At 52.0% G+C, this 23437-nt stretch overlaps 10 protein-coding genes across 10 annotated transcripts; 4 read left to right on the plus strand and 6 right to left on the minus strand.

Moving 5' to 3' along the window:
• Window positions 1-91: 91 nt before the first annotated feature.
• On the minus strand, window positions 92-2110 carry BDW74DRAFT_152682 (uncharacterized protein). Its single transcript, XM_073724412.1, has 3 exons — window positions 1698-2110; window positions 1134-1642; window positions 92-1081 (listed from the first exon to the last, which is right to left on the minus strand). Exons 1-3 carry the CDS (start codon window positions 2011-2013, stop codon window positions 347-349), a joined length of 1560 nt encoding a protein of 519 aa, XP_073584196.1. The 5' UTR covers window positions 2014-2110; the 3' UTR covers window positions 92-346.
• Window positions 2111-2576: 466 nt separating this feature from the next.
• Window positions 2577-4033, minus strand: BDW74DRAFT_17327 (alpha/beta hydrolase). Its single transcript, XM_073727764.1, has 2 exons — window positions 3449-4033; window positions 2577-3398 (listed from the first exon to the last, which is right to left on the minus strand). The coding sequence occupies exons 1-2, from the start codon at window positions 3754-3756 to the stop codon at window positions 2648-2650; spliced, it is 1059 nt and encodes a 352-aa protein (XP_073584197.1). The 5' UTR covers window positions 3757-4033; the 3' UTR covers window positions 2577-2647.
• BDW74DRAFT_17322 (flavin-containing monooxygenase) lies at window positions 3949-6239 on the minus strand. Its single transcript, XM_073727750.1, has 7 exons — window positions 5924-6239; window positions 5473-5874; window positions 5084-5412; window positions 4690-5030; window positions 4492-4639; window positions 4330-4434; window positions 3949-4256 (listed from the first exon to the last, which is right to left on the minus strand). The coding sequence occupies exons 1-7, from the start codon at window positions 6099-6101 to the stop codon at window positions 4146-4148; spliced, it is 1614 nt and encodes a 537-aa protein (XP_073584198.1). The 5' UTR covers window positions 6102-6239; the 3' UTR covers window positions 3949-4145.
• An 834-nt stretch (window positions 6240-7073) lies between these two features.
• On the plus strand, window positions 7074-8783 carry BDW74DRAFT_177842 (uncharacterized protein; the record flags this gene model as incomplete). Its single annotated transcript, XM_073729005.1, has 8 exons — window positions 7074-7116; window positions 7169-7215; window positions 7287-7312; window positions 7374-7522; window positions 7582-7862; window positions 7921-8205; window positions 8271-8381; window positions 8463-8783. 8 exons carry the CDS (start codon window positions 7074-7076, stop codon window positions 8781-8783), a joined length of 1263 nt encoding a protein of 420 aa, XP_073584199.1.
• A 30-nt stretch (window positions 8784-8813) lies between these two features.
• On the minus strand, window positions 8814-11397 carry BDW74DRAFT_152697 (putative C6 transcription factor). The gene is made up of 6 exons (XM_073724413.1): window positions 10998-11397; window positions 10351-10935; window positions 10148-10296; window positions 9927-10097; window positions 9511-9849; window positions 8814-9463 (listed from the first exon to the last, which is right to left on the minus strand). Exons 1-6 carry the CDS (start codon window positions 11118-11120, stop codon window positions 9025-9027), a joined length of 1806 nt encoding a protein of 601 aa, XP_073584200.1. The 5' UTR covers window positions 11121-11397; the 3' UTR covers window positions 8814-9024.
• A 247-nt stretch (window positions 11398-11644) lies between these two features.
• BDW74DRAFT_152700 (NCS2 family permease) lies at window positions 11645-13957 on the minus strand. Its single transcript, XM_073724414.1, has 5 exons — window positions 13771-13957; window positions 13573-13676; window positions 12678-13491; window positions 12524-12628; window positions 11645-12471 (listed from the first exon to the last, which is right to left on the minus strand). Exons 1-5 carry the CDS (start codon window positions 13858-13860, stop codon window positions 11842-11844), a joined length of 1743 nt encoding a protein of 580 aa, XP_073584201.1. The 5' UTR covers window positions 13861-13957; the 3' UTR covers window positions 11645-11841.
• Window positions 13958-16199: 2242 nt separating this feature from the next.
• Window positions 16200-18518, plus strand: BDW74DRAFT_185038 (uncharacterized protein; the record flags this gene model as incomplete). The annotated part of the gene is made up of 6 exons (XM_073730950.1): window positions 16200-16377; window positions 16452-16555; window positions 16617-16693; window positions 16746-17383; window positions 17456-18219; window positions 18275-18518. The coding sequence occupies exons 1-6, from the start codon at window positions 16303-16305 to the stop codon at window positions 18516-18518; spliced, it is 1902 nt and encodes a 633-aa protein (XP_073584202.1). The 5' UTR covers window positions 16200-16302.
• Window positions 18519-18575: 57 nt separating this feature from the next.
• On the plus strand, window positions 18576-20321 carry BDW74DRAFT_152704 (cytochrome P450). Its single transcript, XM_073724415.1, has 2 exons — window positions 18576-19946; window positions 20014-20321. Exon 1 carries the CDS (start codon window positions 19437-19439, stop codon window positions 19737-19739), a length of 303 nt encoding a protein of 100 aa, XP_073584203.1. The 5' UTR covers window positions 18576-19436; the 3' UTR covers window positions 19740-19946; window positions 20014-20321.
• A 204-nt stretch (window positions 20322-20525) lies between these two features.
• BDW74DRAFT_177846 (uncharacterized protein) lies at window positions 20526-21711 on the plus strand (the record flags this gene model as incomplete). The annotated part of the gene is made up of 4 exons (XM_073729006.1): window positions 20526-20671; window positions 20726-21016; window positions 21153-21339; window positions 21379-21711. The coding sequence occupies 4 exons, from the start codon at window positions 20526-20528 to the stop codon at window positions 21709-21711; spliced, it is 957 nt and encodes a 318-aa protein (XP_073584204.1).
• Window positions 21712-21824: 113 nt separating this feature from the next.
• Window positions 21825-22742, minus strand: BDW74DRAFT_177847 (putative S-adenosylmethionine-dependent methyltransferase; the record flags this gene model as incomplete). Its single annotated transcript, XM_073729007.1, has 1 exon — window positions 21825-22742. One exon carries the CDS (start codon window positions 22740-22742, stop codon window positions 21825-21827), a length of 918 nt encoding a protein of 305 aa, XP_073584205.1.
• Window positions 22743-23437: the final 695 nt, after the last annotated feature.

The following is a 23437-nucleotide window of genomic DNA, read 5'->3' on the forward strand; positions in this document are numbered from 1 at the left end:
GAATCATTCCTGGATATACTGCAACAGGCGAGATCGATTGTAGATCTGTGGGTCTTTGTTGACGCCAGTGGTTGATCAGGTTCGTCTGACCACTTTACGGGGATGTATGACGTCGTGAAGTTCTATATGTCTATTATAAGACGTTTTATGACTAACGCTATTGGTTTAGGGGCTCGTTGTCAAGCTATATCTAGATTTCATGCCCTGCAGGTAAAACCAACAACCTATCCTTCATGACGTGGGTATCTTGAGAAAGTGTCAGCCAAAATCGGAAACGTCACCGCAGTCCCGTCAGGTGCATGGCGATCAATGGTCTGCAAGTACTTCTCGCAGACCCCTGACACGTTCAAGCACGCCCCCGCCTCAACCACCACCGCCTCGCCCAATAAAACGCCAGCCCCAATCCCCAAACAACAATCAGCACCGCAGCCTGAAACGGCGCAAAGACCGCACCGCGGGCAACCACAAACCCACTAACAAGCGTGAAAATCACAGGAATGACAAAAAGCGGCTTGTATGGACGATGGAGCTTTGGCTCGCGGATCCGCAAAACCAAAGCGCCCACCATAGTCAGGAAGAAGAAGCTGTACTCGCCCAGCCCGTTGAATGTGATAAGGGCGCGGAAGTTGCCGAAGATGATGTAGAGTGCTGAGCAGGCTGTTGAGAAAATGAGGGCGTTGATCGGAGCGTCAGACTCGGACTCCTCGGAAATAGGGTCAGTAGGCGGGCGAGAATCAGACGATAGGCTTATGTGGCCGACGACGCCAAGGAATCGGGGGAGCCAATTCTTGTTTGAGGCGGAGACGATCATGCGGCTGCCGACGAAGGCGCTTCCTAGGAGGGCGCCGGCGACAACGATGCAGATGACGGCTGCGGCGACGAGGCCGACGCCGGGGCCGAGGAGGTGGTTGAAGGCTGTTACGGCCACGCTGTCGCTGGTGGAGACGACGTCCCATGGGAGGAGGATGTAGTATGCAGCGTTCACTGCGATGTAGCCGCCAACGATTATTGGGATTGCGGTGTTGATAGCGAGCGGGAGTTGGCGGGCTGGTGCGGAGAGTTCGGCGGTGATGTAGATAGCCTGGCACGGTCAATAGTGATCTCTTTCATAGATTGGTAGAGTTGAGGCATACCTTATCCCAACCAGAATAAGCCCACAGCGCACCGTACAGAGCAGCAGAGTAATGACCCAGCATCTCCCACCCATCCACCTTACTCCAGTCGGTCTTCGAGCCATCGGGTCCAATGCTCGTCCTATATCCGAACCAGGACTTATTCCACCAGTCCTGCGTCGACTTATCCGTATGCGCAGCAAGGTGATACACGACAACAGCAATTCCCGCTACAACCGTCGCAGCGATCGCAGTGAACTTAGCCGTGACGAAGAACCGGTTCAGACGATTAGTGACCTTCGTGCTAACACCATTGGCCATACTAAAGACGATGAGAACAAGGATCGACAGAAACTTGTGCAGCGCCCCCTGTGTCCGATTGTTCTCGCCAATAGCAGAGAAAACGCTCTCCACGAACACGATGCTCATGATCCCCAGCGACGCCGGAATCACCGCAACGATCCACGTCCACGCAGCCAGGAAGCCGAAGATGTCGCCGAAGATGTACTGGAGATACGGCTGTACTCCGCCTGCTTCCAATTAGCTTCCATTCCTTGATTCTAGCGAACAGGATGGGATGCGTACCTTCACCCTCAATCGCGGTGCCAAGCTCCGCCATCGTCGCAGCACCCGTCCACGCCAAAAGCCCACCAACGGCCCAAACAATCAACGCAAACCCAGGCGACGGGACATTCGTGTCAATAGAGCCCGGAGACGTAAAGATCCCGCTCCCAATAACAATGCTGATGATGATGCTGAATGCCTCCGCGGTGCCGAGATTCCGCTTGAACGAGGTGCGCGGTTCCGCGACCGGGGGCGCGTCCTGCACGGCGCCGTATTCGAGTTCAGGCTGGCGCGCCTCGCCGAGCAGTGGCGCGGTGTCGCCGTGGTTTTCTGACATTATTCCAGTTGATGTATTCAAGCTGAACCCGTATTCAGCTTTGCTTGAACTCAGACAGAGACCGTTGAGGGGTTTGACCGTTTGACCGTTGGAGACGCGGGCGCCGGGTTTATCAGCAGGACACAATCCCCACATCGCGTAATCGTTTGCATGATGGCGAGATACGCCCTGGTACCGTGACTTCGATCATCCCTAGATTAATGCGTCGATTATTGGGCTGAATGGACATGATGCCATTGGTTTGGAAATTGGACGAGGTCATGGTGAGTCTTTATGGAAGGAGGAAAGAGTCTTCCTTTGCTTTGTGCAACGTCTTCGGGTTGCGCGGAATAAGCTATACGGTATCCTTGCTCGAAGATCAAGGTCATGGGAACTTTAGAGTCCTTCACTGATAAGTCATTGGCCAATTGTAAGAAGAGTCAAAAGTACTCTTGACTACTATGATTATATTTGCTTTTCCAAAAAGGTAGGCCAGAAATAACATTATAGTCAATCATCACGAAAATATAAATTGCGGCAGCTGAACTTCTGTTTACAGCTTTCCACAAAAGTTCTTTCGAGGAGACAGCAAGCATAGAAGCGTCTTGACTGTCTAGATTCTGTCAGACTACGTCGCATCTAATGCACAGAAGCTCTATACACTTTCCTCCCTGGGCACCGGCCAATCCTCCGTGAACGTCGCCAACCCCCGACTCATTGAACAAGCCATCACAGTCCCATGGTCCTCCCCCGCATACTCACTAAAGCCCACAGCATGGAGCCTCGTACATCCCCGCGTCAAATCCATGAGCTCCAGCACGTTAACCCTCATATTAAAGATCGCCGCATCGCGCTTCCTCCCCTCCCAGCTCTCATCCGACTCATCGTTCCACCGCCGCGGGTTCTGCTCCAGCCCACCAACATACATCATCAGAGTAGGCGTCTTATCCGCACCACTCTCTTTGATTTTCTGAATGAAACTCCTCGCTTCATCCAAGATACACCGCTCACCCCACCAAATCGACGGGCTGCTCGCGATATACGCGTCGAACATGGTCGGACGTGTAAACAGCGCATGCAGCGCGAAGAGCCCGCCGTACGAGTGGCCGTAGAGTGCTTCGCGGGACACCGAGACGTCAGGGAAGCGCTCGCGCACAGCGGGTTTGACGGTGCGTTCAATGAAATCGAGCAGGATGTCTGCGCCGCCGTGGCCGTCAACGGGCTTGCCGGGCGTCGGGATCGTGAGGTCGAAGTTCCGCCGCACGCGGTGGTAGACTTTGCCGGTTCCTGCGAGCGGGTACCCGATTGCGACGATGATCCCGCCGCCGCGGTATTGGGGCATTGCGGAGCGGCGCCAGAGGGCTTCTGTTGCGGTTAGGAAGAGGGCGTTGCCGTCGACGATGTAGCTGTGGTTTTGTTAGAGATTGTTTAATGGAGGAGGGGGTAAGGGACGTACATGATTGGTACATCGTTACGGTCGGTGTCGAGTTTACGGTCTTTCCAGTGTAAAGGCCAGGATATCTGGATGAGGTATTGCTCGCCGCGGCTGTTGTTGAGGTAAAATTGCTCTGAGCTAGGTAGGGGGACGGCGGTGGGGATGTTGCTTTGGGTCATGATGGAGGAGTACTTTCTGGAGATGGAAACGGGGTTGAGTCTGATGAAAGGTATGGAGAGTCGTGAGAAAAGGATACGCATGGTAAGGTGGAAGATGGGAATGTCCCGAGGTCGAGCTTGGAGCTGCGCTGTTGATTCTAGTGAATTCATTTAGCGATGGAGCCCGAGCCGATGGGGCCGCAATCGGACTGTGTTGACCCACTGTACTGGTATTTTACCGGTTATCGTACAACTGTATCAAGGTGGGTATGGATGGGACGAGAGGGTCAAGTTCAACCTAATTATTTGGGGAGATGGGTAGCGGCAAGTGTCCATGTCAATTAATAGAAATGCGATGATAGACGCCGAGTGCTGATGTACCTACAGGTTCAACAACTCCTTGTGCTTCCCGCCTCTTTGCTCCATTTCACCCTCTAACTTTTTCAACACCGTCTGGATCTCGCCGAGCTCCGCAGGTGTGAGTGTAACTTCCTTGAGGTTCTCGAGACCATGTCCTACCTGCTAATACTCCTTCTCAATTCGTTGGCAGTTGCTGCGAGCTACAAGAAACTGCGCTGAGCGGCCGTACGATTATATACACCAAGACTGATGAGGAGTATCGCAGCCAGAAGCAACGGCTTCCAATTCCGTCTCGCCGGTTTTTGAATCTCCTGTCCATCCTCTCAATTAGCAAGTCCGTCTCAGGGTAACCATCCAGGTGAGAGAATGAAATGGGAATCCGACCTTAATAGTCCAATCATCCCAAACCGGAAACAAACTTCTATACCAAAAGTGCGCCTGCGTCCAGGGGTAGACCATTGCATTCCATCTCTTCTCGTTAACATACCACTATATGCAGGGTCAGTTGGGTACTTATAAAGTCAGGTGAACAAAAAGAGAACACACCGAGTGACATCCAGCATGCCAAACGGTATTCCGGGCCGCGGCCTGAAGCTTCTCGATATATGCATCCTCGGCATCAGCCTTGACCTCCACAGCTGAAGCCGTGCCATCTAGGACGGGCTTTAGGACACGGAGTGCATAGTTCACAGAGCTACAATCCATGTCAGTGAGAGCACAAGCCAGCGATAAGTTAGAGCATACTTCTCAGCCGCCATCACGGCTGACGTATGGCCCGTTACTGTATTTGGCCCAAGCAGGAGAAAGAAGTTCGGAAATCCATTCATCGCCGACGTATTGTATGCTCCAGGTCCGTCCTGGCGACTCCAGTGTTCGTCGACCGTCTTGCCATTCCGGCCGTAGACTTGCATGCCTGGGAGAAAGGTGTTCGTGTTGAAACCGGTCGCGAGAACGATGACGTCCGCTTCAATAAGCCCGTTCGAGGTTTTCAAGCCTTCGGGGACAATTTCGTGGATTTTGGCATCCGTGAGGAGGAACTTGTCGTTGTGCAATGAGTCGAGGTATCCGCAATCAAATATTCGTCGCTAATAGTAGTATGTTTAGTGAACCGAAGCTGGGCCGTAGTCAGAAGAATTACCTTGCAGCCGACTTCGAAGTCAGGGATTAGGAGGTCATGGTATTTGGCAGGCGCTGTTCTGCGCATATAGGTCTCGATCTCTTCGCGTCGCTTTCGTCGATATCGAGCAGCGGACTTGGTCATGGGGAACAATTGCCAGTCTGCCTCGGCGCCCTGGTATATAGCAAAGCGATGAAGCGCCTGGAGTAAAGGAATGTTTTTGAAGACCCATACCACAGCAGGGGTGTATGGCAAGTTTGTCGTTTCAACAACCCAATGCTTACTGCGGATGATTTGCGTTACTGAGCCGCTTTGCTCCATGATAGCTGGTACGACCTGGGCAGCAGTACCTAACCTCTTATATTAGCGCTCAAAGCGACAAGGCACGTTAGACAGGTAGAGCAACCCACATCCATTGCCAATGACAACGACCTTCTTCCCCTTCAGGCTAACGTCGTGTTTCCACATTGCCGTGTGGAAGAGCGAGCCTTTGAAACTTGATGCACCAGGGATGTCGCATTCGCGAGGCTCAACAAGGACACCTGTCGCGCCGAAGAGAATCTGGCATTCATGGTGGAAAATCTCGTTGGTGTCAACGTTGCGCAATTTCATGAGCCATCGCGAAACGTCCTCCCGCCAGTAGCACTCTTTAACTTCAGTGCGGAAATTCATCTTCTCACGTAAACCATACGTGTCGGCCACAGACTGCTGATAGGCCTTGATCTCCTTGTACGAAGGCATCCGCTTCGTCCATGCTGGGTTCTGCGCGAATGAGTAGCTATAGAGCGCGCTAGGGACATCGCACGCGCAGCCTGTAGAGATCGTCTTAGCTTGGTTAATTATAGTTCAAGCCAGAAATACCAGGGTACGAGCTAATATGCCAAGTGCCGCCGCAGTCGCTGTGTCGCTCGAATATCCGGATGTCGTCCATCTGATACCATCGTTTCAGCGTGGCGCCCAAGGCGATCCCGCTAATTCCAGCGCCAATGCAGGCTATCTGGCTGTAGGTGGGAAGAACATCGATGTTCTCCGGCATCATTGTAAAATGTACAAGCAATCAATGTGCCTGAAAGTAAGAAGACGGACTTCATGATCTTCTGGACCATAGACGGAGCTTAAGAAGGACAAGAGGTTCCCCGCACGGTGCATCGCCCTTTGTCTGGCCTCCGGCGATCTGCCGAGGTTCCCAGTTTCGAGATGCAGTCATCTCAATCAATATGCGGGCTCGTCACATCCAAGCTCTGATAGGAATATTGTTCTCGCTGCTCATTGCTCTGGATTCTATTGCGCATGAACGCATGCATTCGGAATCTGTACTAGGGAAGCCGGGGTTGTGCCGCTGTCTCCGTAGTTGCCGGTGAGAGGAGTTGTTCGCGCCTCGATGAGCACAGCCTCAACAGTCGATCGCAAAGGAACATCGTTCGATAAGCAGGACCGTCCGTCTCAAGGTCAGACGACTCCCCTCTACTCCGTACGGAGTAATCTGATGACCGCATCGAACAGTCGAAGGTGGACAAATCACTGAGCATAGGTAATGCAGTCTCGCAGCCTTGCGCGTCGAGCGCACCCGCTCTGCTCTGCCAAGTCGGCGCGTAGTGGAATTTTCGTATTCGACTGCTCAAATCCTGCCACGCATCCCTGTGCGACATGACATCGAACAGGTGCATGTTGCCAAATCAAATTCATCGCTATCGATGGATCAACAATCCCTTTTCTCGCGAAACGAACTATCCTTGCCGTCGAGCTGCGCGACTAACCTAGGCGAAGCACTTCCCGCCAATCGACGCGTTCAAATCTCAAGTTAGCGGCGAATCGCCCAGCTGCGGCTCCGGGTCGCTCAGGCAATTTGGGGTAAAAAGACTCCAAGTTCGTTCCAGCCTCGCCGCGATCTTCTGAGCGCAAAGGAGCGATCGGGCTATAACAGCCGCTTTGTTCGCTGATTTCATGTCGAGGTTCTGCCTTGTCGATATAAGTCAATCCATAGGTAGTTGTTGCGACGCATCCAGCCCAGATGACTCCCGAGCCGCCGACGATCCAGATATTCGAAGAGATTGGTACTGCGACCAGTTCCAGGTTTCAATCGACAGCTAACCAATAATTTGGAAGGGCCGGACCATTGGGAGCTATGTGGCGATGATGTGACAATCTTCGAGGTATATTTTTCTTTGAGAAAGATTGAGAACGCGGTTCAGGGGGCTGACGGTCGGTCTTTATTGTCGCATAGCGCAAGCAAGATGTCAACTTTGTCGTGTACGTACTTCGACCAGGTCTAGTCACCAATCGCAGCATTGTCGCTAAACCAACCAATTAGTCACATCTCAAAGTATACCAAAGAACAACCCATCATCAGCAAACATGAGTTCCAGGAGGAATTCTGGCCGGTGCTAGAGATGGACATCAACGGGTCCTTCCACTGCGAATACGGCTACTCGAACTCGAACTCAAGAGTCTTCCCAGCAGGTTCGCATCCCGACGCTTTCCCGCGCCATTGCACAGACCTAATATGGATGTCGTATTAGTCTCCTGGTCATGCTTCAAAGTCAAAGAAGTCAAATCGGCAGAGGACTACCATTGGAAGCAGCCCGCGATCCACGTAAACTGGAACGCAGACACCGGCCGACACATCGTTCATGTCCTCGAGTCTCCTTTGAAACCAGATCTCTTCCGTCATAAAATACCGCCCGCGCTTGAGCGAGCCACCAATCCCTTCTCGTGGCATGCAACTTTCGCGCGCATGATTCTCGAGCAATATGACGGGGCATTCTGGTTGTTGAGAGATCTGGTGCGCGAGCAGGAGAAGGTGCGTCCATTGCCATTTTCATATGCACCGTAGCTAAACCGCCCGGTTAACGCTGTAGGCACGATCAAACTCCGCGCATAATCCGAATAATTTCCCTCTCTTACACGACATCCTTCGGCACCTGTTCCACTACCAGGAAACGGTCGACGTGGCGCAACATACATTGCGGATGTTGGCACAGGAGCAGGACCGTTGGCGGGAGGAGGACCCGGAGAACATCCGCAAGGATATTCAGACGTGGCTGAAGACCCGTCAGCGCATCCTCCACGAGGAAAAGCGGGTACACTCACTGAAGACCCGGTCGAAGTCGTTGAATGACCGGCATCAGAACGAGATTAATCTGGTCACACACCTCACCAAAAGCCCCCGCCAGAAATTGAGAAAGGTGAAACACTAACAATCACCTAGGCGTTTAATCTCGTAAATCAAACCTTTGGTCGCGACCAACGGACAGACAGCAACATGATGAAGACGGTCGCGGTCGTGAGTATGGTGTACTTGCCCGGGACGTTTGTGTCTGTAAGTGTCAACCGCTACCTAGAGCACCTGCATCACGTGCAAATTATCTGCTCGGCAACAGACTTCTAACTACAACAACAGGGCCTATACGGCACCAATTTCTTCAGTTTTCAAGCTGATCCCGGAAACACCTGGCTCATGGCCGACGAGTTCTGGATGTATTGGGCAGTGACGCTACCCTTGACGTTCGCGACGATGATCGTCTGGGCGATTTGGCATTGGTGGGACAAACTCGGCATCAGTTGGCGGAAGAAGGGATCCGGCAAAACGACGAATAAGCCTGCTGGGATTACCCCGTCCAAAGACGGCGTAGAGCTCCGTCCTCAGCCGGGCAACCCTCTGGTCAGAAGGATAACCACTGCATTCAGATTGGGGGAGGTACAGCGGACGGAGACAGTGTGATTTTGCTGCTCATATATATGGATGTCGGAGGAAGAGATGTAGTTATCAGCTATGACTATATATGATTGAACGAGTAACGAAGCTATGCAATAAACCATATATTCCAAGATTATATTCATGTGCCCAGCCTGGACGCCAACCCAAATCAAACTCCTTGATGCGACTCAAATCAGAACAAATGCATGGGTATCATCACGAAACGTGTCCTCCAAAGACTCAAAAATTTCCGAGCACTTTTGTCTCAAGTTTGGTCCAGATCCAAGAAAAAAGGTCCTGTTTCGGCAGGAAGGGCAATCTTTCGTTGTTGCGCAGTGCTCTGTAAGTTGCGCAGATGCCCTTTAGCGCAGGGCCATCGCGGTGAGAGCGTGCCGGCTGCTACCACAAGTGATATAAAGGCGTCGCGGTTGACGGGGTTGTCCAGGCCCTCGAGTAGGCTGAAGAGGGCCGCCACGATGTAAGGCACATTGATGCCCGGCATGCGGTCGGAGCCCCAATTAGAGCGATGTACAAGAGTTAGCTGAGCGATTTTGCGCGCAGACGAAAGACATCCATTCATAGCATGAACCGGAAATCTCATGGCTTCGCGGAGCTTGGGACTTAAAGCCGATGAATTTAGCATGCAGGTGGGCTGACCCCGAAACAACCCATAAACGGCCGCCATGACGGTGTGGTAGTGCATACTGCGGTGGTCAGCTGCCTATTCAACGTTTAATTCTAAAGGACTCACTGTAGAGAGAGAACATGCGGAATATCGACATTGCTATCCTTCAGACATCCCGGTAGTTGGTCAGGCCATTTGCTCAAGTATTGCAGTGCGTCGAGGTTCCCAGTATCCAACTCTAAACTAGACCGAGGCATAGGCGAGAAAAGAGTTGGTCCGAGGTTATACGCAACCCGGTTCAAATCACATAGGGCATTGAATAGGCATAACGTATGTGGGTCCACATTCTCGGACTGAACTGGATATGTGTATCGTGTATCCTTTTCGCATTGGTGATTGACCGACGCGGGAGGACAAAGGGGTGGCGCGACCTCTGGTACTTTTTTCACCAAAAACCCATGAACCCTATGCAAGAAGTCAGATATTTGTCCGTCAAAGAACGATGATAATAGTGCCGTCGTAAACACCGGCCAAAGACGTACATTGCGAGATTAAATATACCCCAATTAGTGTGGTTAACTGTCTTGGTCATACAAGCGGGATCGGGATCAGACGCAGACAGGAGGTTGGAGGAAGCCGATAACTCTCGAAGGGAATAGGAGAGTTGTCCACCGATAATCCAAGCTTGTCGGTCACGGCCAGTTATCGACGCACTGGTACTATTAGCCAACGTTTCTGTCCGCCCGAATACGGCCTTTCTTACCACATCCACAAGACTTCTAATCCCTGTACTGTAGGCAAGCTGATGCGACCCTCCTCCTTCTCGAATAACCGTTTGGCTTCTGCGTAGAAGTTTGTTCGCAAAGAAGACAAGTTGTCCGGAAGACCATACGCAGAGTAGCTCGAGTACGCCTATCATATCGGTGAGTGTTGTTACCAAGCAGGCGAATCCTTGGGGCTACGTACGCATGCCTCTGAGAGGATAATGTTCACCAAAAAAGGTGAGCAGTAAGATGCTGAAAGCGAACTAGATTGCATGTCCCGGATAAACAAATCGCGATCAATGAAATTGACGAACGGGTGGACCCATGTAAACCATAGAGATACCAATCGAGAAACAAGATTATCGTCACCTACGATAGATGTCCAGGGTCGCGCGGGAACGGAGAAGCGTGGAACGTCAGAGGGTTTTCTAGCATCAAGTATTCGGCGGTTCGACAGCAAATCAACCAGATTCCGTTGTTCAATATCCCCATACACCTCTAGTAGCTCAGGTATCTGCGTAAGGTCCGACCGCGGCAGCTGATGATCGAGGTAAAAGCGAATCTCGGCAGGGGAGGCATGGTTTCGGATGAGGTTCAGAAGAGGAACTGTGCTGCGTTGGCTGCTATCGCGAAGAAACTCGAGTAGGCGAACAAGTAGATCTTCCTTATCCCCCAACTCATCAATCTTGCGCTTCAAGACTCCGCGGCGGCGTTTATCAGCGGTTTCATCGAGGGTGCATTCGACGCGGCTCTTTAAGCAATTGGTGCAGGGAGGTGCTCCGGTACACTGTCAACGAAGGAAACTATTAGCGCGGAAACGAGGTCTGACGAGATGTAGTAGAAAGGTACCTTGAGTTTGCGAGCTTTGCACGCTGTACAAGCTGTGCCGACGTTCTTCCTCCGTCTCTGGGTGCCTTGAGGGGTAGTGTCAGAGGCTACTTGGGCCGACGGACTGGACTTCGAGGTGGTCATTCTGCTTCACTCATACTTGAAGGCGATGTGAATGGGAGAATCGGGAGTTGAAATAAACTGGCAGGTAAAAGCGAGAGTGAGGGGCCTAAGGGGGGCCGGCGTGACCGTCGCAGAGAATGAGTGTCAGCTCGAGTCAGAGCAGCGATGGCGAACTCTGAATGGGCGATCGATCACGCCGCGGGATTTGACCAGTCGACTGAGAACGCTCCTCGCTGCCGTACAACCTGCGATTGGGAGGATAGTTCGTATAAGGAACTCGCGGCGAACTGCGGTGCTTTTCCTTCGTTTTAGAGTTGCGATAAGAAAGATAGGAAGTTGAGGAAGAACCTGGAGGTTCGATCTGGTGCCCTGGTGCCTGAGGCTGCGGGGCGGTGATTGTTCCTGGCCGAGGTCCGGAAGTCATTTCCATCTTTACTCTCCACCTTCATCGCTCTAAGCCAATTCATCACCCACACCCAGGAGCTGAACTCCGATCTCTATATACCGATCTATTACTACTATTACCCTACAGAGTCAGTCTCTTATGGCGTTGTTGATCAATTGCAATTAACGTCTCACGTTCTATCTGCTTCGAAAACAGACGCGCTGGGGCCCTGGTAAGTTGGGGAATTATACAGCTGATCAGCAGAAACAAGCTATTCTCACTAAATAGATATTACGTTCGTGTCACAACTCCCCCAGGTTATCCCCCCACACAAGTCTATACATCGGTGGAAGATTATTACTTCTCCGCAACGCGTTCCTTCGAGGCTGGGAGCTTCTCAGCCACGCGATCTTGTGACGAAACTGACCCGTGAGGCATCACGCCGAAGTTGAGATCGTTGGCTTCATCCTCCGCCCGCCAGAAGTCCTTCTTTCCGTGGACAGCACGCACCAACCACGGGGGGAAGAACCCTCCGGGAATCTTCCAGGTCCATGCCTCGTGTTCGTCCTCTCGGTTTGGCGGCGAGATTCGGCCTCCAGTCACCTTGGCAATAAGCCACACTCCTCCATTGATGAGGATGTAACTCAGAATACCAGCAATCAAACCGTCCGCGATACTGTACGTGAATGGCATGATCGCGATTGTCAAGAATGCGGGGACCGCGTCTCCCAGATACCGCCAGTTGATTTCGAGTGTCGCGTGCATCATCATCGAGCCGACGATGACCAGTGTGCTGCCGGTGGCCCATGGTGGGATAGAGGCGAATATAGGAGCAAAGAAGACGGCGATAAAGAAGCAGATGCCCGTCATGCACGACGTCAAGCCAGTTTTGCCACCCTCGGAAATACCAGCACCGCTCTCCACAAATGCTGTCACAGGTGGGGAACCGAACAGCGAGCCGATCGAGATGCAAATGGCATCAACCATCTACATTACTGGTTAGCAATGTATCAGAAAAAACAGGTGAGGGGATACATACATAAGCCATTGCACTGCCTTCGAAATCCTGAGTACGTTCATCCATTGCACCAGCAAACTTGGCCATGGAATACAATGTACCCGTGGCGTCCAGAATATCGACGTACTATCGACATTTAGCTGCAGGTCGTCAGCGAACGAAGCTGAAGACATACCAAGAAGGTGATCAAGGCGAGACCAAACTGGCCGCCATGGCTTGAAATGTTCCAATCTTGAGCCACCAAAGTGTGCTGAATCGGATGAAAAGTGACGACTTTCTTGAAGAAATCGAACGAGCTGTCGCCGGTTACAGTGTGAGGGAAATAGGTGACTGGTGTCGTACGCGGCCACGAGATGATGGAGACCAAAAGGATACCGGCGATCACCGCACCCTTGACACGATACATCATCAGGAAGACTGTGAAGACACCGCCGCAGAAAATACCAATCCACATTGTTGGGTTGCGCATCTTTTCAGACGAAGGGCACAAGCCGTCGTCGCCGAACTGATCCGAGGAACAACCCGCCAATTGAATGGGGCTGTCGGTGCCTCCCTGGACAACTCCAAGTCCAGCACTATAACTGAGACCGATCAGGGTCAGGTACAATCCGATACCGGCGCCCGTCGCTAACTTGATAGAAGCAGGGATAGCACGAGCAAGCCACTGTCGGATACCCAGTAGGGTCAACCCGAGGAAGATCCAGCCTTCAACGAACACCGCAGTCACTGCAAGACTGTACGGAATCAATCCAGTGCCGTGATGACCAACGACGGTATAAGCAAAGTATGCGTTGAGACCCATTCCCGGGGCGAGTGCTACGGGCAAGTTCGCGAGGAGACCGAGGAAGAAACTCGCAATCGCGGCGATAGCAGCTGTTGCGGTCACGATGTCGCGGTTAACCTCTTGCTTGCAGAGGAGGTACTCGGTGTTGTTTTCACAGGCCGTTGCGAGGTCTTCAGCCGGGCAGACGCATGTGCCTCCAGTGTCACTAATAGGACGGACTTCTTGTCAGCATCTTCCAGCCAATGCTGCAACTGCGCATTTCTCTGACTTCACCGCGGGCACGTACCTTGTAATATTTGCGTTCACAGAAATGATGTATGCCATTGCGAAGAACGTGGCAAGGCCAGCACGCAGTTCGGTAAAGAAGTAGGCGCCTTTTCGTTCGCGGGGCTAATGACGCGGTATTAGTAAGAGCCATCCCCGAGCTTGTGATGGACAAGCAGTCCCAGGTAGGACAACTCTCAAGGAACGCTCAAAGACGTACATGACCCGACCCCTCCAGGCGAAACCATCGACCGACCGGGCTTCGAGCCACAGCCGAGTTGGTACGGCCAATCCACTCAGCGTACCCCATATTTCTAGGAGGTGTAGTAGATGTCAGAAGAAACAACAACGCGGGGTTGTTGAGATCGCGAGACTGCGTCAAGATGAGTCAACCTGCACGAGAGACATTCCAGAAGCTCACACGACCGGCGCGCTGGGATTTTATTTCTCCCAGCGATAATTGGGGGCAAAAAAATCGTTATCATGCCCAGACCCTAGATCGGTGGGACCGCGTGCGATAGGCTCTCGGGGACGCCATGGTCGAAGCACTCCATGGAACGCCCTCCTGGACCCGCGAGTCAGATGTCAAGCCCAATCTCCGCGAGGTCCCAGCGGATCTCCCCGAAAACGGACTATCAGCCGCTGCTTATCAGCGACAAATCGTTTTACGGGAGGCAAATTGCTGACAGCTCTAGCGCTTTTGGGAGGTCGTCATAGGAGCTTGAATTGCATGTTGCACTCCGTACGGAGCTGCAACGACAGGTAAGCTTTTCCTCTTCCATATTATCTGCCGACCGGCTGTTTCGCTCGGAAGGTCGTCGCCCGGCCGCCGCTAGCTATTCCTGTCAAGAGCGCCGACCATGTGGTTACCAGCCTGCTTATCGCTATACAAACAACTAACGGAACTTCAGACTCGAGATAGAAGATGGAAGGACTCTCCAGTCTCCGCTATCAGCACGTGGCTGGCGGCGGAGACCGACGCTGCACGTTTACAGCCTTATCAGCCTCTGTTGCACCTGCATCCCAGCCGAGCCAGATCGAGTGCTAGCGTGAACTCACCTGCAGATCTGGGTCAATCAGATCTCTTGGGCAGTTCAGGAGCACCCAGTTCCAAGATTGCAAACCCTGCGAATAACTACGTACCCCAGATGTTGTGGGGGTCAGCCAATGGTTCGGTCGTACAAGCCCTGCCCAACCGTGCCTGGCCCATCTGTCAGCCGAGATATACTCCGGAGTAACACGCAGCCACCAGATACCTATCAATCGCTCTCAGAGAGATGCGTCTTGCAATGTACTCGCAGTCACTAGCGGAAGGCACCGCTTTTGATACCGAGTTTCACTCGCAGCTTGTTGCTAATCTTCTAGTACAACTAATTAGCTGATCAGGATACACCATAGAGTACTCCGTAGGGGCTCTCCGATGATCGACGCAAGGAGCGGTGTCTCCCGTCACCAGGATAAAGCCATGAGAACATAGTGTATGACGAAGTCGGCCGCCCTCAGCACGAACCTTGACTTCAGACGGATATTGATCTGTTGCCTAACGACCCCAGTGAACGGCTACGCGGGCAGTGCCAAGCCCTATCTTTGCTATTTCTAAAATTTGCAAAGGCTGTAGGCGCATAAATTTTTGAATCACCTGGTCATCACCAGCGTAGGGTATGTCATGTTGTCCGCGGCATATATTGGGGAGCAGCTCGTTCCAACAATAGCCCAAACACAGAGTGGTCTACATGTCTCTGCACCATCAAGCAGTACACTGCGTACCGTATGAAGCTTAGGACATTGTTGAAATCTGCTTTACACAACTATGACACCGTCTCACGACGGTTTATTTTCAATTAAATGATCAATCCAAGGCGTCAACTCATTGCAGAGAGCAAAATGCTTAGAGAGTCCGCCTATCCTAAGCGGCTGCAAATCATTTATCGGAGTATCCATCATAGAGACCGTTTCACCAGAAATATCCTAAGATATAAAAGTGACAACAAGGTCCGATAGGAAGTATGTGCCTATCCATCAGTTGAGATGTGGTCTAGTCCTAGATAAAATCAAAGCCCCTATAGCCACATGGAGCAGGGTCTTTCTTTACCTAAAGAGGCTTTGGGCCATGGTTGAATAGGATTGAAGCTACTGTGGATCCAGATTGCACTACAAATGTTTCCGTAACGTTCGTTCAGAAAGCTTTGGATTACCTTCGAGAAATTACTCAATTGGCGTCCGGCTTGCAGCTTGTATTGTACACAGTAGCCACTTGTCTATGCATGGAAATTATTGGACTATATGCTAGTACTCTATAAAGTTTACGCACTTGTTAGAATATTTTGCGGAGAACGCTATCCAAATATATTTCGGGCCTTCCCCGCGTTTTAACGAGTTGTGACTATACCTAGCGAGTACCCTACCTATAAATGTAAGCAACATCTGATGAATTGACTGTGCTCAAGATGGTATAAGTGTTCAACTTCTGATAAAATACTACAATCTCAAATAGCATGAAATCGACATTGTCCACGGCGCTGCGGAGTAGTCTAGGTCGGCAGTGACAGCCGAGGTCCCGGCAGGGCAGCCGGAGGCGATTAAGTAAGCGGGCTGTCCGCGATTCGAGTTTCAGGAGATTCAAGCTTTGCTTCTTCCACGGGCACAGCGCTTGGAACCGTCCTGAATACGATCATGGCTGCGGAATTGTTGACTCATAGTTTACTCCTCAACGAATGATGTGAAGCCCGTGTCAGCTTATTTCCGAAGGATAATGCAAGCCGGCGTATCTGGCCGCGAATCGGCCTCGCGGAGGTCCACTGCCTGCGACGCGTGTTTTCAGCGCAAGGTACACGCTACAGCCACCCCGCCAGTTTCTGTCTCACACAAACCGATTGATGGCCCATGCTGACAGTAGCCTAGATCAAATGTGACAGCGCCCGGCCGCGGTGTAATTGGTGTTATCATCGTAAGACCGACTGCACGTATACTCGCCATCGCTCTGGTGTGAGTATTCGTAAGAAGAGGTACGCGTGGATCCTGTCCTGGGAGCTTTGACCTCTCATCACGTTGCTTATTATATTCTAGCACCGCTGGTTCTAAGCGAAATCTAATTGACCGTATACGCCACATCGACCAGCTTCGAGCTGAATCAGGTCTGACGGGTAAGCTCTTTTCCCCACTGTCAGCAGTGACATTCTCACCGTATACTTGCAGACGGCCCACTCATTGCCGAGGAGACACATTCGACTCGTCAATCTGCCGAGCCAGGGTTTCTGCCTGGACCAATACAGCTGCTGCCATCTCCTCGGATTATCCACTTTGCAGGATGGAAGATTGGCGATATACTTCCTGGCCGGGGAGCGGTACCAACATTGTTGCCTGAGGGTATCCAATGGATTAAGTCGAGAACAGGAACAGTTGTCCCTTTTCCGAACGTTCAGCATGTCCCGTGGGAGAAGGCAAAGATATATCCAAGCCTATTACATGGCGAGGGCCGAACATCGACTAAGCCGCTCGAGCTACCCTCGAGGACTGTGCTGAATAGGTACTTGGATGCGTACTGGTCGTCTTCAGTGCATTTGCTATTCCCAGTGATTGAGTCTTCTCTCTTCGCACAAACTGTCAACACTGCCTATTCAATCGGAGATAGTGGCGCATACGACAGCTCGAGGGCATGTACATTTGCGCTTCTTGCTCTCGCCTCTGGCGTGGATTATCCTAGAGCGCGCTGCACTGCTCCTATACCCCCAAGTATTCCAAGAGACAGCTTTATTTTGGAAGCTCAGAGGCTCTTGCCTTCCATAATTTGCGAGAGTTCGAATTTGGATGCGTTGCAGGCCACGGTGATACTGGTATGTCAATTGTTCTGGTCCCTCGCAATGTCACATACCGCGTGGTGACTTAGGAATATTCTTTCTCTATAGGCCATCCTGGGCATAATGACTGGTGAGTTGCAACATGCGACTCATTATATTGCTATTGCTTCGCGTTATATAACCGCTGTGGGAGCTCATACTATGGGTGACCCTTCTCAAATGGCCGAAACGGTGCCCAGCTCTTCAAATGATATACGGCTTAAGAAGCACCTGCGCAATCTCTTCTGGATATGTTATGTTGTGGACAAAGAGGTTTCGCTGCGCACAGGACAGAGCCATTGCTTGAGGGACGAAGACTGCAACCTGGAGCTGCCGGCTGACTATATACCCAAACTTTTCCCACAAATGACCTACTCCCTGCCCTGGGGCGAACCTGATGCCCCATTATTTCCCATCGAAGTACAGCTATGTTTGATCAAATCTCGAATATTCAGCGCGCTATATTCCCACCAGGGGCTTCAGAGATCTGATGCTGAAATCATCCGCCTCATTCGAGAGCTTGATGATGATCTCGAACGCTGGCGACTTTCATTGCCGCTCGAGGTGCGGCCAACATTGACCTATGGGAAGGACGCCAACAAACATCCCAACGTGATGACCATGTATCTGGTCATCATGCATCTCAACTACTACTTCTGCATCAATATTGTCCACCTTGCCGGCAGTCGGTGCGAGTCTTGGCGCTCCAGCTGTTCCTCGCCAGGCACGATGAATGGGCTGAGGTCGAGCCTTACTATTTCAGTAGGGGCAAGCCGCTCCCTCCTACTCTTCCTGCGGGATGCTGAGAGCTCGATAAGCTCGGGAGGATTCTGGTAAGTGAACACTTTTCCATATACTCGTCTGCTACTTTTCGTTAACGGCGTTAAGGGCGCTACTTTTCTATACCATGTCTGCGGTGCTCACATTGTTCTGCAACTTACTGGAAAACCCAACTGCATCGACAGTATCGGACGACACGCGGCTTCTTGTCATGGCCGAGCACACTACCGAGTGCGTATTTCTACGGCAAATATCGGAGCTTGACCAGGCGGCGCATATACAGGCGATCACGAGCTTCATATCCCATTTACGACATATTGCGCAGCAAGTCATTCATACGTCAAAATCATAATCTGGGCGTGTTTTAGCATTAGCCGAGTCTCCCACATTCTGTCGGGGGGGCAGACCAAGACTATATCTTCACCCCGCAGCCGCTGTATACCCCGCCAATCTGTTCTGCACGGCCGCTTGAAAATACTCGCGTTTTATGCACTGCATATACCCACCGGCAATGAATTGAATGGAGCCCCAATGACCAGACCCACTCTCGCTAATGGCAGCATCTGGATAATTTCTGGCGGCCTGCAGGTTACTTGCATCACCATCGGAGTAGTTAGGTAAGCGGCACATGGGAATTCGGACTCATAGATCAACCGACCACTTCGCGTTACTGTCGATCATCCAGTGTTCAAACTGGATGGACATGGTCCGAATATGCTGCTACTCTGGGCTAGCCAATACTCCGTAGTAACATCACCCGAGCATGACGACTCTACAATTGCGGGCCACCCCGCCTGAATGTGTGAGGGCTGGACTGTGATACAAATACGCAGATGGCGCCGCGCCCCTGAGAAGTCTCCCTGACCCTATTCCTCTATAGCACCGTCATTTGGGCTTCGCCGTACCGAAAAACGTGTTGTCTAGACGGGCATGATGGCACTTGGATACTTAGCAACCGCCACCTTGCGCAATCCCCCTTTATCCAAGCCTGCCTTCTAGGTCTGGTGTCTGCATTTGCCTTGGCCGTCTACCGTCTTTGGTTCCATCCCCTACGTCGCATACCAGGTCCGTTCATAGCACGAATCACCGAACTATGGAGGACGTCCCGGTTGGGCAGTCATACATTGCCATGCATCCGCTCGTCGTATGATTCGGACAGCTCCTCGGGGTCCGTGATCCAGATTCTCCCTCAGCGTTCGCCAAATTCTTTGTTTAGCAGGTGGTCAAGCGAAAGCAAGGGAATTAACAGGAAGAAAAAGATCAATCTGATATGCTCGACTACTTCCTCACCTTGAAGGACCCACAAGGTGAACCCGCGTCAATGTCAGCCCTCGTGGCAGAAATAGGCAACCTCATTGCTGCCGGAGCCGATACAACATCTGTCGCCTTGAAGGCCGTCCTCGGCCCCATCCTTCAAGACAGGACAAGGTACCAGCGACTTCGAGACGAGTTAGACGATGCAGTTTCCAGCTCCAAGGAGTCGGCCCTCACATACTCTACAATCAAGAATCTCCCGTTCTTAACAGCCTGTATAAAAGAGGGATTGCGCATGCACCCAAGCATCATATATTAGCTACCCCGGCGATCACCCGCTGAAGGCATTTCCTTCGATGGACATTTTATCCCACCTAGTGCCACGATTTCTATGAGCGCTCTAGCGCAAAACAGGTGCCAGGCGATATTTGGGGCCGATGTAGACACATGGAGACCGGAGCGGTGGATAGCCAGGGAAGGGAGTAGTGAAGAGAAGGTCAAGGCTATGGAGCGGAATCTTGCAAGCGTCAGTACCATTTATCCTTGAAACCACCAGGGTCCTTGAGATCAGAGGCTGACTATCTACAATCCAGTTCGGATACGGCCCCAGGACATGCATTGGGCGGAGCCTGGCCACGTTCGAGGTTTACAAGATCGTCAGCCAGCTCTTGACGCGGTTTGAATTTGAATTTGCCAACCACCAGCAGGAGTGGAAGATCCGGTCTCTATGGTTTGCGGAAATTGACGATATGTTTATCAAAATCAGGAAAAGAAGGGACGCAGGGAGTAGAGTGTAGGTCTTATACTCTACCAGATGAGACCGCTGGCCTGCGCAAAACTCGCAGCAGACGGCCTTACTCGTAATAGACACGTGCTATCCGGACTTTGAAATCAACACAAGCCAAGATCTACACCGTGCCAAGGCAGCCAAGCCCAGCAACCCTGAAGCAATTCGCAGCATCGTGAACTAGTCTTCTCCGTACAAGGCTGACCCTCGTATTCCCCCACACCTGAAGTATGCGCCGTACGGAGTACATATAAAGCAATTCATCCCCACAATTCCTTCCAATTCACGCTCAGCTCTTCGGCGTAAACAATAGCAGGAATGCACAGACCCATAGCATATTTGTACTCGCCCTCCTTGCGGCCCCCGGTCTTCACCAGCGACGACGTCGACTACGACCCAGACACAAACTATCGCCCGGAAAATGTCGCAGGCTTAGATTACTATTACTATTCCTGGGTTGGCTCGTACGTCTTCGCCCATCTCTACCATCTCATCCATGCAAGTACTGACCTTGCCAGGTACTACAACGGCACCGCAACATTCACAATAAGCCCGCCGAGCATCCGTACACACTCATCATCCAGCTCCAGCCCAAGCTCATCCTCCGACTCAGATGACGGAGACTCAACCCTGTGTTCCCAACTCCAAAATTACACATACACGCTCTCTTACTCCGCGCTCCTGGCAATAACGGAGACGGAGCTCGACGATGAAAGACCGCAGAACACGAACGCCGTTAACGTGGTCCTGAGTACCAGCTATAGTAACTTTACAAAGTACTTCAACGACTGCAAGGATAGCGGCAACATGTAGGTCCGCGATATGCCGTGGGTCTTTGAGAGTGTGGATATGAGGTATACACCCCTTTCCCTCCCCCCTAAACCCCTCCTGATTGTCTAGCTGCTAGGCATATGTGAGGGAGATGCTAAGTGTAAATGTGAACAGCCGCCGAAGTTTCGGCTACGAATCCACAAATTCAATCTTCAACCTGTCAATGTCTGACTGCGACAATCTACGGTCCGGCTCCGACAGACCATACCGCCTAACAAGCTCCTCTTCAGACGAAACCAGCCCGCTACCGACCCTTCAAACGAACATGAGCTCCTGTAGCAAGATACAAGACTGGTGGGGCGTGAGTTTCTCGTCTGAACTGTCTTTCCTAGCGCTATAGATTACATTCGACGCACATAGTGCGAATTTCGCGCTTATTTCGGGCGCTGTTATGAATATGTTACGCCGGGAGGACGATGGTCATGATGAGGAGGAGACGCCGCAGCTGGCTGGACGGATTGCCGTGGAGTTTTTGGGGAGCATTGATGGGGCGAGGTCGGATGTGCTGGATGAGCCTGGGAGTGAGGGTGAGCCGAGGTGGATTCGGTTTGTGGCGTTTGGGAATTACGCGGCAAATTTGGATTTGGGGGAGGAGAATATGGGTTCAGCGGTGGCTGGAGTGGGGTCCTGGGGGTTGGGGCTTATGAGAGTTGTAGGATACTTGCTTCCCTGATTATCGCTGGAGATGGCTTCTAAGATTGACAACTATTATTAATTACCTAGATTACCCATGCACATCTTTCTATCTGTTTAGCTCTATGTAGCTCTATGTCATCACGGAAACTATTATATCTTCTTCACGATGAGCAAGAAGCCCTGCGCGGACCCTTGGACCTTCTCCTTCCCCTCCTCCATTCCGCCTTCTCTCAGCAACCTCTCAACATCCCTCCTGAATATCCTTACGACATCCTTCTCCCCAGTCTCATCGGGATGGTCCTCCCTCCACCTCGTAACAGGGCTCATAGTGCCCAACATCTTTTCAAGATAAGCCACCGAGATCTCAGGAGCCCCCAAGGCGAGGAACTTCTCCGTCGTCTCCCAGTCCCTCCTGAAGAATTGGTCCTTATCGAACCCCTCAACGGGAGGCTCAACAGTCCATGGCAGCCCCAGATCCTTGTAGAGCCCCCTCGTCAGGATATTTCCCGGCAAGAAATACGGCCTTATCGACGCCTCAAACTCATCAATCCGCTGCTGGATCTTCTCCCAATTAGGCGTGCCCGGCGAGGTGTGCAAGTTCCCGCTGCCCCAGATCGCAACACTGCCGCCGGGCTTGAGGACGCGCGCAGCGCTGCGCCAAAAAGCAGGCATGTTGAACCAGTGCGCCGCCGTCGCAGCGACGATAAGGTCGATTGATGCGTCAGCGATAGGCGGGGTGAGGTTGGAGCCTAGATCCTCGGCTGTGGAGACCTCGAAGCGGAGCTTGCCACCATCAGCCCCGCGATCGGAGATGAGAGAGCGTGCGGTTGCGATCATGCCTTCGGATGGATCGAGGCCCGTCGTGTGTGCGAAGTGCTTGCTGAGGTTTGTTGCGACATTTCCGGGGCCGGTGCCGACGTCGATGAGGGCATCGAGTTGTCCGCTTGTTGAGGTGTGGTGGGAGACGATCAGGTTGTAGAGGTCTTGGTGGTAGTCGAGGCGGTTCTGCGCGTAGTTTTTGCCTTGATCGGCTGTGTAGTCGCGGAAGGTCTTTTCGGCGTTAGCCATTATTGCGGTTGGGAGGAGTGGTTTTGTTCGGACAACGGATTGGGGCATGGGAGGGCGCGATTTATAGAGTTGATCGCGTGCGATGCCGCGTGGGCTGTGAGCCTCCTGGTCCGAGATACCCGGTTGAGGGGAACATCATGGGGACCAAGACTAAACACAAACAGGTTAGAGGCGTGAGATTCGGATCAACTTTCATCAGCAGCTAAGCCACTTTGAAGGAACTTTGCGAAGGCTGAAGCATTTGATGCGTTGAATGGTTGAGATGTTGAGACGCAAGTACCGCCCGTCAACGCGGGTTGGAAAGGTTGAGACTCAGTGATTCCATTGTGATCTGGAATGACTCATGAGAAATCCCGAGTTGCAGAATTTTGGAGAGAACTAAGCGACAAGAACACCACCAGCATTGGGGTGATAAAGGATATATCCAGAGTTTTGCTTGTCAGGCAACGAAGTGCAGTTGACAGATCAACAATGCATGCATGATGCATCAATTAAACATCTTCAGCGCGATAATATATGAGTTCGTATTGGGTACGGAGTTCGGTTATATATGTGATCGGTTCGTTCCTCGCTCCCCGTTCCCCGTTTATCGCTCCTCGCCATTTCTGTCGTATCGCCGTATCAGTCGTATCTCGCTTAGGCCGGCAAATGTGACGATGATCTGCAGCCGTCCCGGACTTCCGCCGGGGGATCGT

Source organism: Aspergillus multicolor (assembly GCF_047715735.1).
Source record: "Aspergillus multicolor strain CBS 133.54 unplaced genomic scaffold BDW74scaffold_11, whole genome shotgun sequence".
Taxonomy (NCBI): Eukaryota; Fungi; Ascomycota; class Eurotiomycetes; order Eurotiales; family Aspergillaceae; genus Aspergillus; species Aspergillus multicolor.